The sequence below is a fragment of the Doryrhamphus excisus genome, chromosome 21, assembly GCF_030265055.1.
Source record: "Doryrhamphus excisus isolate RoL2022-K1 chromosome 21, RoL_Dexc_1.0, whole genome shotgun sequence".
NCBI classification, from domain to species: Eukaryota; Metazoa; Chordata; class Actinopteri; order Syngnathiformes; family Syngnathidae; genus Doryrhamphus; species Doryrhamphus excisus.
In genome coordinates this window covers 11,328,232-11,340,864 of record NC_080486.1, presented here as the reverse complement: position 1 = coordinate 11,340,864, position 12,633 = coordinate 11,328,232, and the positions used below count along the sequence as shown (strand labels likewise).

Sequence of the window (12,633 nt, the reverse complement as noted above, 5' to 3'; positions counted from 1 at the left end):
TAATGCACAGTATGTTGTTAGCCGGATAGCTTACAATCAAAAAGGCACTCATTTAATATTGCTTGGTATTATATACATCTGTACAAACCCACATGTGCCTGATTCACATTTCAAAAGATTGCATTTCTTTAAAAAAAACGACTTAAAAGTCAAACTCTAATGTTTACAAACCATTATTACATTTTAAAATGAATCCGGAAATGAAAATAGTCAAACTCATGCAAAAGGAAACTTTTCATGTGTGCTTTTGTTTCATTCTTGGAGGCAAATCTCACCAACATTAACAAAGAGGAAGTGCCCACCACCACCAGGAAAAACAACACAATAAGTGGAACCAAAACAAACATGTGAAAGATGTAAAGCCCCACTCCACTGCACTAAATCCACCAGTGCAATAAGCTAATAGGACTCACAACTACTGTGGCAACAAGGCTGAGGGAGATTCAGAAGAAGCCGAGTGGGGCTCCTCAGAGGAAGAGGCGGCGGTGACGGGTTCAGCAAGCAGTGCCGACCCGTCGGATGAAGACCGCTGGCAGATCTCGGCGTAGCTCAGCTTCTTGGAGGTCTGAAGAATCACAAGGCAGTTTCGGGTCTTCTCCATCACACACAAAAGTACCAAACTAGCAGCAAAAAAGGTGCTTTACCTCACTGGTGAGCTCCTGGGTGCTGTCGGGTGAAGTTTCTGCTGGCTCGCTTTTCTTCTGCACACCGAGCGGAGGGAAGTTTGAGATGCCGAGCTCGATGGGGGACGGCTGGCGAGGTGGAGAGGGTGTTTTCTACACAAAACACACAATGTCAAAAGTTGCATTTCATGATAAAAATGCTGTGTTCAGACTTACTTGGTGTACCGTTTTGGTACCGGAGCGCGGGTTCTCTCTTCTCTTCTGGTTGCCATTTATAGGCCTGATCAGAGTAGTTACATGTACTTAGTTATACATTATATTTCATTATAGTAGTATCACTCTTGTACACTGGAACCCACATAAGTCAGGCCGTCTATGTCAATTGTACCTTCTGTTATGATGAGGCCCGTTCCCTCGAGAGTGCGACCATCCCCGCCCCGACCTCGAGAAAGAGGAGCGGTGCTCTGAGGTTTGCTCTGCCGAGTGAGAGGAGTCCTTCTGGTTCCTGACTTGATCTGAGCTGGACGTCTTTGCACCCTTCCTGCTATAAAGGAACCAAAGATCCTCGTTGAGTGTCCAAGCATGAGGGGCGACGAGCCTGCTGCGTACCTGTTCCTTCGTGGGAAGTGCGGCTTGAAGTGGGGGGCTGCTGGGAACCCGTTAAGGGCGTCATCGAGCTCAAGCGGCTGCAGACAAAAATCAGATGTTGCGGATGGAGGGGTTACAGAAGTCTTCATCGGCAGACTCACCTCAGCACAGTCGGAGTACGCAGACTTTGACCACACCGGGTATGTGAAGTCATACAGCTGCTGGTAGGCGTCCGGGGGTAAATAGGACGTTCCATGATCACCCATGATGTTGACCTGGGCCGGGCCGTAGCCATTGACGGGCGCACGAGAAGCGAATGTTGTGGTTTTGGCCTTCATCCTCACCATGATGGGCTTTCCCTGGAATACCTGAACCTCCTCTCGCAGGTACCTGAACGCCTGCGGACACAAACGCAGCATTTTCAAAAAAGATAGACATCTCAATGCTGGCTGCCATGACAGGTGAAAAATAAAAAATTACCTGTTGTGCGTCGGCCTCCGACCTGAAGGTGATGAACCAGTTATCGCTGCTGACGAACTCACAGCTCAGGAAATCGGGCAGGTTCTCATCACTGAAGAGTGCTACTACTTCCTGCAGGAGAAGTAATAGATTACTTTTAGGCACGACTGGAGCAAAACGACAGAGTGATGATGAAGGGTCGGGCGTATCTTTCCTCGCGAGACGTGGTGCTGGGGACCTCGCGCAAGATGAGGACATATTGACTTTGGCTGGGTTTCACTTTGAGTCCGCAAGGTGCCATCTGGACATGTGGCAGCGCTGAGGAGCGAGGAGAACATGAGTGATGTTGGCAATGACATGACACCAGAGCACCAGAAACACGGACTTTTGACAACGTCCGTGATGAGCTGAAGATCCGTGCTGATGCGCTTGACGGCGTCCAGGCCGGTTAGTGTTGCTAAGGGGATGTGCTGGTCGTCGTCCATCTGAGACTGGAGGTACAAGTCGTTGGCCAGGTGCTCCCTGACAAAAAAAAAAAAACCGACAGCCGCTATAAGATCTTGCAACGGGTGGTCTTTGTTTCCTGTGTGATCTTACCTGCTGAGACAAAACTCCAACACAGATCTCAGCTGTTCCATCAGTCCTTCTGAAATGACACCAAGTCATGAGCTCACACGCAAAAAACCGGACATGATGCTTTGCGTGGGAACCTGTGTCGGGTTCCGGTGGGATGTGTTCCTTTGCTGCTGCGGGTTCCGATTCAACCTGAGCCAGGCTGGTGTTGTGCGGCTCAACCTGGCCTGCAGAGGAAGAACATAGCACCATCATAATGATTAAATAGAAGAACCGTCTAAGTCATAAACACTAAAAGATAGCAAACTCACTCTGGGTGTCCACCTGCTCACTGGGGAGATGCATCCATGGTTGCTGATCCTGCAAGAAATTGTATCTGCATCCGGTCCACACCTCAGCATCCGGGTTTAGGGTCTGCACAGAAACAGGCGGCTGAAACAACAGCACACACATCCTCCATCAGGTGCTGACTGTGAGCGGTAACACTTACAGCCCGAGGGCCGCCCATGTGCCACCCCCACTCGCACGGCCCCTGGGGCATCACGGCGCAGTATGGGAACGCCCCTAGCAAAACCTCTCCCTGGCTTTGCGGCGCTCCCCGGGACCATGCCTCACATCCGCTCTCCAAAGCGGGCCTGATCCAGGAGTCAGGATCCAGCTGGCACACGGAGGGGTCAGTGTCCTCGCCCAGCAGCTCTGACACCATCTCCCTCATCCCGCCTTCACGCTCGACCTCCTCGCTGGGTGCGGGGACCTCCTGACTTAGGAAGTGGATCTCATAGGAGGGTGTGGAGGCGTAAACGTCCAGCTGGTGCGGCTCCACTAGGAATCTGTGGTCTTGCTGCAAGGACACAACCTCAACCGGACCACCTGTTCCATTTGGAGTCGCACAGGAGTCCACTTGGACTATTTCTGTGTCAAAACCTTTTGGATTGGGACACGTCTCAGAAGATGAATATATCATTTGCACTTCATTACACACAGGTCCATTTACTAGGTCTACTGGATCACTCGGACTCTCTGTAGTCTGCGGTTCTTCCTCCTGTGGAGCTTCTACCTTCAGCTGTCTGCATGGGCTGGTCCCCTCGATAGATGGAGAAAACACACTCGGACATTCACAGGCAGGAAGACAATTTAGGCTGTTTTTTTCTGCCATGAGATCCAACCCATGACGCTGATGTCCTGAACATGCGTCCTGTTCTGAAATGTCCCGGACTTCAGCAGGTGAACTGACTGTAACACTCATGTCTTCATGATCCCGTTGAGATGGTTCTACACTTCCATGCTCTTTAAATGTGAAGATGTGAGATTGGACGGCTGTGCTGCTATGGCTGGTTTCACTATGTATTGATGTTTTATCCACGGCAAACGGAGAGAGGTCCTCCTCTTTGTGCTGCTGTGTGACGTCAGGCTCTGGAGTGCAGCCCACACTGGAATGGACTTCTTCTTCTGAAGCTTGTACATGGTCGAGTGGGTTCTCCTGGAAAGTGACAGCTGTTTCCTTTGATGTATGAACATCTGAAGACACACAGTCTGGAAGCTTCATCATAGTAACCACCGACAGGGCACATTCAGAGGTTCCACTTGATGACTGTGGGTCACATGTGCCAACGTGATGGTCTGTGATGCTTCCAGAACCGTTGCAGAGTTCTACTGGATCAGAAGGTGGGCTCTGCAGTTGAGGAAGAGGTGAGGGCTCTGGTTGGCTGGGGGGAGCAGATGTCCGGGCCCGAATGGGGTCATCATGGTCAAGGTCATCAATGGAGCAGATGCTGTAAAACCGACGGGTCCTCGTTTGGAAGTCCTGACCCAGTGTTGCAGTGACAATACAGGTTTCCTCCCGATCTTCATGCTTGGTTCTGAGGGATTCCTGCTCAGCCGGGTCGTCCCCCAACTTTGGGTGGTTGGGATCATCCTGACTCGTGATAGCCGGAGTGGACCAACATCCTTCTGGTTTAGGGAGTTTTTGGCCTTGGTGGTTCTGAGTGAACCACAAAGCTCGGCGTGCAGCATTCTCCATGATATTCTGTTTGGCCGGACTCTGGCTGAGCACCTCCATATAGGGAGCCGGGTCACAGCTGTGCGTGGGGGAGTGGGTCAGACGTGCTTCAGAGCCCGGGTCCGCCTGTACACTTGTGTCAGCCGGGATAAGAATAGCCAACTCCCCCTCGTGAGAGATCGCCGTTCTGAGGTTCTTCTCGCTAACAATCACATGCATTTTACCATCAAGTTCTGGATGACCTTCGTTGTGATCGGGAGGTTTCCGCTGGGGCGGCCCGGCCTCTTCTTCCTCCTCCAGGCACACATGCTGAGCCATGGCCACAGCCTGTTGCCTCACTTGCTCCACAGACTCGTGGAGGCCATCCTGGGGCGGTGGGTGCAGCAGGCTGCTCCTCTCGGTGGTCTGGCCTGGCCCGGCCTCCTTGCTAAAGCAGCAGCCCATCTTCTCCAGAAAGAAATTAAACACAAGAGGACGCAACGATGAGCAGGTCCTCGTGTGGCCTTGCTCGCATGCAGAAAGAAAAAGAGTCTCTACTACCCACCCGGCCTCCCCTCCCTTACCCAGAATAGCACATGTGAAGGGGTTCACATGTCCCTGCCACTCAACACTCCACTATGTGTGTGTGTGTGCGCCCCTGCAAGCCTATACAGTGAGTCGGGTCAGCACATGGTCCAGTGGCCCCCAATCACAGTCCAGGACAGTAGCTGTAAGCCCCCCTGTCCCCCCACATCCAACCATTCAGCTCTCATCCCTCCCCCATTGGCATCTTTCACTAACACTAACGTGGGTCCCTCCCACTCTGCACAAAGCTTCCCTGACGTGTGTAATATACTGTATGCCCATTATTCTATGTGAAGTGGCTGTTGGAAGCGAAAGTACTTAGGGACCATCTGAGTTCCAATTTGAAGTAATGTGACTGGGGACCACTACCACCTCCACTGGAAGAGCTGCCGTTGATGGTCGCCATGGAGACTGGACAGGAAGCACTGAACAGCAGACAGGGTGGTAACATCAAAAAATACATTGATCTATTTGAATACACAGCAAAAAAATACTTCAGGAAATGTGTTTTCTTAAAATTAACAATATCCTCTAAATAGTAATTATAGTGAAAATAGTTATTTTAATCATGAAGACAGAGGAGCTAAAGCCACCTAGCATCGTTACCAAAGTTATGTCAGCAAAACTTGTTAAGACGAAAAAAGATACACCTTTAAAAACTATTTCAAGGTCTTGTTAAGCAATCAAACTAGCAGGATTTGAGGAAGAAAAATAAAAGCCAAGTGCCGTCTTCGACGTAGGCTAGCTAGCTAGCTAGCTAGCTAGCTATCCGCCGGTGTAGCTGTTAGCTGTTGGTATGAATGAAATTGAAGTTTTTCAAACCTTTAAACTTTACTGCAGGCAATGAGGTAAATATGTACATTTTTTTAGGTAGGTACGTCAAAAACTCACCTGTCAATTTCCAAGGTAGGGCACAAGTCCGGTGTGTAGTTAGGCTTCGTTGCGCTTGCGCAGTTAACTGAAGCCGCCATTTTCAATGCCCTAAATTAGGTTTTGGGTTACTGTGGCAACAGGGAAATAATGGCCGCAAAGCATTTTCAAAGGTCGTAAATAATGTTATCACAGTTTTGTTATTATCCCGTGTTATTTATAAGCTATCTCCATTTATTAGTCATTGCTGAAAACATACACAATGAAGAACAAGTTATAAAAAAAGTATTTTTCAAAAAGTACGGTAGTTTTATTTCATTTAGTTGTGTGATTCCGCCACAAGACGGGTATATTCAAGTATGGTGCCCTTGTGGTTAGTGTCAGCCTTGCGGTCTGCAGATCCGGGTTTGAATCTGCTGGAACATCTCTGTATGGAGTTTTCATGGTCTCCACGTGCATGTGTCGGCTACCTTAGTGTAACCTCAGCGGCTCAGGAGTAGAGGCTCCAGTAGATGGTGTTGAAGAGGAGGTAGGACAGAGGGAAGGCCAGGCGGGAGTACGAATCGATCATGTAGCTGTTGCTCACCAGGAGGTCCACGTTCTCCCGCAAGGAGCGCTGCCGACGCAGGCGGGTCCCCTCTGAGGGGCAGGGGTCCTGGTGCGGTGAGGGCGCTGTGAGGGGGTCAGAGGTCAGGGCCTGAGCCATGCTAGGGAAGGGTGTCAGCTCAATGTCGTTGTCATGGAAACAGCCGTCGAAGGCCATGGCCTGGCTGGCGTTGAAGGTGGAGGGAAGCTGGAAAGACACACAAACGACATCTAACATCTCATTGCTAGTTTGTTAGCGCTGACCTTCTTCGTTATGGAGAATTTTGGTGCAGGGAAATGATTAAGCATGACATGCCGCCATTTTGCCACCAGAGGGAGCTGTTTGTATGCTGGAATGCTCAAAACAGGTGCTCATGTTGAGCTCCTTTCCTGACCTTTCCCCTCCTCATTTTCCTCATCTCCTCTAATGTGGTGCAGTAGTTCACAGCCGCATACTCGATGACGGACAGGAAGACAAACAGGAAGCTGGTCCACAGGTAGATGTCCACCGCCTTCACATAGGACACCTGAACAGCACACAGACAGACGAACATTTTATAGTTCTTTTTGGCTGTCTCCTCGGTGTGCATCTCACCTGAGGCATGGAGGAGGACACTCCTGTGATGATGGTGGACATGGTAAGCACTGTGGTTATACCTGCAGGTGGAAGGACAACAAATGAGAGGTCGGACATGAGCTCTTTAGATGTTTTTCTTCATCTTTAGGAAGGTTCACCTAAAGAGACTCGAGCAGGGACGGCCCTGCGGTCGATCCAGAAGGACACCCAGGACAGAACCACCATCAGCATGGTGGGGAAGTACGTCTGCAGCATGAAGAAGAAGATGTGCCTCCGCAGGATGAAGTTGATGAACAGACGGTTGTACCATCCTGACACACACACACACATACAGGTTCTATGTGACATTCTGGACCAGGCTGAGGCCGCTTCATTAGGTACGACTGCCCACCTGTGCTGCTGTAGAAGGCCAGGCCGCTGGAGGGATGGAAATGCTCGATGAAGAACTGAGACAAGACGATCTCGTCGGTCCTCAGGGAGTCGTTCCCGTTTTTCCAGTACAGCATCAAATCGTTCTCATTGTACGCATCTGTGGCGAGGAGGTGAGACGATTAGCGTCATGACTGTGCATGTGTGTGTGTGTGTGTGTCTCTTACAGCTTTCCAGCTCCAGTGAGCAGTTCTGTGTGTCCAGAGGGAAGCTGCTGAAGTCCATGGAGCACAAAGCCGTCACGGTGACCCTGAAAAACCAAACCAGGAGAGCAGCTTTTCATCTTGTCCCGGACTGACCTTTCTTGCTGTGTTGCCACGGCAACCGCCCCTCCTGTGTCACACTGCTTAAGCTTTATTCGGTACATTCCGGAAATCTTCCAGAAGGGGTACAGGTTAAAAGCTCATGCTAACGCTAACAGCGCTTGGCGAAGTCACCTGACGCTGTAGAGGATGTTCCCGTCGGGGTAAACGCGCAGCATAATGTTCTCCGTGGTGGTGTCATGGATGAAGGAGCGCTTGGAGTGGACAAAGAAGACATCGGGGACCCAGATCTTCTTCACCAGCCGTGAGTCGAAAGTCCTGCTCTGGTTGTTTCGAGACGGGAAGGCCAGGCGCTCGTCTTTCCAGTAGTGGCGAAGGTACAAGGTCATGGTGAAATCCTGCAAAAAAAAAAAAACACAGATAAGTCTAAAAGCGAAACTAAAAATATTGATTGTGTTTGCCGTTTGTCACCATGTTGACTTCTGAGATGCTGTCGATGCTCTCCACCTGCACGTCGATGCCCACCGGGATGGCCGATCCTGTCAGACAGGTTCAAAGGTCAACTCCAGTAAACTGCTAGTAACTATTATTGGTATTAATTAACTATTATTTCACCAAGATGTCTACTAGAAAGATGTCTCTTAACATTGTGAGCCTCTCGCCGTAGCCAAAAAAAAAATCAACAAAAGCAAAAGCGTAATCTTTGAAAATGCCTTCTGACCTACTAATCTCTGAATTGCGTCCGCAAGTTATTAAGCTTTCGTATGTTTGTTTTATGTGACAGCAGCATGAGCATAAAAAGAACCCGTCTTTACATTGACAGCGTGTGTGTTTGTGTGTCATTGTGTGTTAATTCCACCTGAGCGTCAGCATGACAGCAGCTCAATAAACACTTTACCTAATGAAGCCAGGCAAAGCTCCCGCTGCAGCAGTCGCCACGACAACCGCAAAAGTGAGCCAGCGGGTGACTCACTCTGTTTTTTTTTCCCCATGTCACGCCCCGGCCCTGTGTGTGTCTTTTTTTTTTTCTCCCCGAAGTTCAACTCTCGCTCGGCCTTAAAGGCTTAAGGAGCTTCAGGTGTGTGTTGACATCATCTCAAGCGGCAAAGTGATAAAGACTGAGATTACTTTTACTTTCAAGTATGAGAGCTGAGAGACCAACAATTCATTTCTAGTTTTGTTCAAAGGCTGAAAATCACTGTCAATTCCCCAATTGACGCCACACCCTGACAAAATTGACAAAACACACCCTCTTTGATAATCCCTGTGTATGTGTGGGCGGTAAAAAGAAATATCCAATTGGTGGCAGTAGCTGCATTAGTAGTATCATGAGTATCTACCTCTGCATGCGCTTTAAAATGGTATTACTCAGCTTGGTGGTGTGAAAGTCATGCACGTGATACTTTACAGTGAACTCATCCGTGCTATTAATTCTAGCTGAGGAATCTGCGCCTTCATATTACAACATTGGCAACATCTACCTCTGCGTGCACTTTAAAATGTCACTACTGTTTGCATTGTTGGTGTGAAACTCATGTGGTTGTGCCATCAGCGTTCATCAGTGCTATTAATGCTGGATGATCAGTTTGCTACTTAGCAATATTACAACATCGGTAACATCTACCTCTGCGTGCACTTTAAAATGTCACTACTGTTTGCATTGTTGGTGTGAAACTCATTTAGTTTAGCCATCAGTGTTATTAATGCTGGATGATCAGTTTGCTACTTAGCAATATTACAACATCGGTAACATCTACCTCTGCGTGCACTTTAAAATGTCACTACTGTATGCATTGTTGTTGTGAAACTCATGTGGTTGTGTCATCAGCGTTCATCCGTGCTATTAATGCTAGCTGAGGAATTTGCTCCTTCATATTACAACATTGGTAACATCTACCTCTGCTTGCACTTTATAATGTCACTACTGTTTGCATTGTTGGTGTGAAACTCCAAGCTGGATGATCAGTTTGCTCCTTCCCGCTATTACAACATTGGTTCTGTACCTGCTTCTGTGTCATGCAATATACTTGTTCATAAATAACCATGTGGTTAAAGACTCTGATATCATGTATACTATATACTAAATACTGCTAACGAACACTAGGGAGCATATAAGCATGGTTTATTTTTGCTAAACTTCATTTGTGTTTGGTTTAGTTTGGGTTGAAAGGTCGCAGAGGTAAGAGCTAACATCTATCACGTTGTCCTGACCCAAACCTGCCACACAAACATCCCATCACCATCATTACTGTCATTCCCTTCCATTGTCGAGTGAAAAATCACGTTGGCTCGCATACACTGTCGACGAGTCAGCCTGCATTTTATAAACGTCACCTGAGCATTGACGGATGAACATGTTTGTAAGGTGAACACTTGGTCAGGTGGATCACTGGATGACAGGCTTCAATTTCATCATGTGATTATTGTTAGCACCAGGGAGACGCTCCTCCATGATTCATACGCACTCAATGCAACTACAAAGCCACAACCTCGACATAAAAATGTATTTACGGTTATATATAACATGACAATGGCACGTAAATAGAGTTTAAATAGAGTTTCACGAGGGTCGCGGGGGGTGCTGGAGCCTATCCCAGCTGTCTTCGGGCGAGAGGTGGTGGCCAGCCAATCACAGGGCACATATAGACAAACAACCATTCACACTCACATTCATACCTATGGACAATTTGGAGTCGCCAATTAACCTAGCATGTTTTTTTGGAATGTGGGAGGAAACAGGAGTACAAAACCCACGCATGCACGGGGAGAACATGCAAACTCCACACAGAGATGGCCGAGGCTGGGATTGAACTCGGGTCTCCTAGCTGTGAGGCCTGCGCGCTAACCACTCATCCGCCGTGCAGCCCTAAAGTATAACAAATAAATATAATTTGCACTTTTACACTAATATGCATTGACATCAATACACAAGTATAATCATGCATTCTCACTAATTGACACTCACACAAAATGTGGATGTGGTACTATGTTGAAACAACTAGAGGTCACACACGTGGTTTTGGGACAGTGTGTGTTTTTTTGTGTGTTTGCTGGGTGACAAAATGACAGGTCACACAGTCAACAATGTGGAGCGGAGGCGGTAAGGGTGGACATAACTTCCAAGTTTGTGGACATCCAAAGTGTTGTTGCTGAGGACGTCCTGTTTATTTCCTGTATTCACCGGCGACACAAACATGCTAGCCATAAGTCTTTTTGTGTCCCGCTGTGTTGTTGTGTATCGGCCATTTTCAACGTTTGTTTCCATCTGCTTCAGACCTGGAATATAATCCAGATTATTGCACACGACCCCCACCTCCCAAACGCACACAATGGCAACACGCACTCACAAAGGCTCCTGTCGTATTACAATAACACACGCGAGGATACACAATCCTGTTGGAGTGATCATGGGTACACACACACACAAACACAAACACACACTCAGGTCCAATCTGGGTCAGTGTTGGGTGATTGTGGCTTGAGACAGCCGTCGTCATGGTGACCCAGTGCCCTTCATCACATCATCAGGTCATCCAAAATCTGTACATCATTATCACAGTCATCGTCTGGACAACCTCAGTAGAGGCGTGACGTGTCATGCAGCCTCCTCATTATCATTCCCATGTTTATCATTGTCATCTTTATCACCGTCATCATCATCATCGTCCTCGTCAATCAAGTGCCGCCCAAAACATGTGTGCACCATCCTCATGTTTTGTCGTTGGTATCTGTGTATCCGTATCCTCATCAGCATCATTGTCATTTCATCCAATCAGTGTGTGTCAGTATCATTCTCATTTTTGTCCATGTCATCTCATTGTATAATTATCATCATCATCTTTCTCACTGACAACTTTCTATCATTCATATCCTCATTGTCGAGCCATGAGAGCGAACACGTGCAATCCAAAGGGAGTGTCCATCGTCCTCATTATTATCGTTGTCGTCATTGTAACAGCGTTCTCATTCTCAGGCCAAGCGAACCATCATTTATCTTTGACATAATCCATTCTCTGTCTTTCTCACTGAGAACTCATTATCATTATAATCATCATCCGCATCCTCATCGTCGAACCATGAGAGCCAACGTGTGCTATTCAATTTTATCATTCTCATTTTTGTATCATCGTCAGGCCAAGTGAACCATCGAAAAAGAAAGCACCGTGCATCATTATCCATCTTTCTCATTGACAACTTTCTATCATTGTCGTTGGAAGTCATCACCTTCATCATCAAGCCATGAGAGCCAACACGTGCCGTCGTCATCCTCATTTTTATCATTGTAACATCATTTTCAGGTGTGGACTTTTGTCATTGTCATCATTATCATCATCATCTCACCTCATCCTCATAGTCAGGCATGAAGAAAGTCAATCCACCCAAATTTTACCGATTCTTATCTTTGTCATTATTATTCTCATTCCCATGTTTCTCATTTAGTATGTACATGTGTGTGTGTGTGTGTGTGTGAGAGACCTCCAAAGCCAGGTCTGATGGCAAAGTCGTGCTCCTCGATCCTCAGCAGCTGTTCACTTTTTATCAAAAGTGTTTTGGTGCTGTCCTGCTTCTTCAGCTTGTAGTCGATCCGTCTGCTCAAAACACACACACACACACACACACACACACACACACACACGCACACACACACACAGTGATCAGTGCCTATAATAGTTCCTCAGCAGTCTCCAAGACATGAAGTCCTCACCCTCCAAACTTGAACTTGCTGTTTTCCCCCAAGAAGACTTCCTTGTGCTTCCTGCGTCCGGAGCTGCGACCCCCGGTCACCATGGCGACAAGGCTCGCGGCGGCCACCGTCAGACAAGCCAGCACATCCACCTTCATCTTTCATAGCATCCACCTCCGGCCCGCCCCCACAAACTCCTCACCCCCCGAGCACCTCCACGTCTCCCCAGTCAGGCCTCCAGCTCGTGCGGACTAGCGTGGGAAGCTGGGAGCGAACATCTCACAGCTCACGGCGGGGACGGACGCACTTCCAGACGCGTCCCAGGAAGTGGTCCCGCTTCGTCTTGTTATCGCTGCTGCATCCCTCATCATGTCCAGGAACGTCTGCCTTTTCAGGGGTCACATCACTCCTCCTCTGCC

The 12,633-nt window shown here is 48.2% G+C and overlaps 2 protein-coding genes across 2 annotated transcripts; both read right to left on the bottom strand.

Annotated features, from left to right (window-relative positions):
• Positions 1 to 406: 406 nt before the first annotated feature.
• LOC131108465 (uncharacterized) lies at positions 407 to 4,879 on the bottom strand. Its single transcript, XM_058059418.1, has 13 exons — positions 2,734 to 4,879; positions 2,555 to 2,657; positions 2,381 to 2,470; positions 2,268 to 2,316; positions 2,056 to 2,192; positions 1,887 to 1,988; positions 1,692 to 1,804; positions 1,373 to 1,609; positions 1,233 to 1,309; positions 1,012 to 1,167; positions 840 to 903; positions 645 to 776; positions 407 to 565 (listed from the first exon to the last, which is right to left on the bottom strand). Exons 1-13 carry the CDS (start codon positions 4,684 to 4,686, stop codon positions 416 to 418), a joined length of 3,363 nt encoding a protein of 1,120 aa, XP_057915401.1. The 5' UTR covers positions 4,687 to 4,879; the 3' UTR covers positions 407 to 415.
• A 120-nt stretch (positions 4,880 to 4,999) lies between these two features.
• On the bottom strand, positions 5,000 to 12,392 carry LOC131108475 (gamma-aminobutyric acid receptor subunit rho-3). Its single transcript, XM_058059440.1, has 11 exons — positions 12,236 to 12,392; positions 12,007 to 12,119; positions 8,002 to 8,069; positions 7,705 to 7,928; positions 7,435 to 7,517; positions 7,230 to 7,367; positions 6,997 to 7,149; positions 6,857 to 6,918; positions 6,657 to 6,788; positions 5,698 to 6,469; positions 5,000 to 5,231 (listed from the first exon to the last, which is right to left on the bottom strand). Exons 1-10 carry the CDS (start codon positions 12,370 to 12,372, stop codon positions 6,167 to 6,169), a joined length of 1,413 nt encoding a protein of 470 aa, XP_057915423.1. The 5' UTR covers positions 12,373 to 12,392; the 3' UTR covers positions 5,000 to 5,231; positions 5,698 to 6,166.
• Between the last annotated feature and the right edge of the window lie 241 nt (positions 12,393 to 12,633).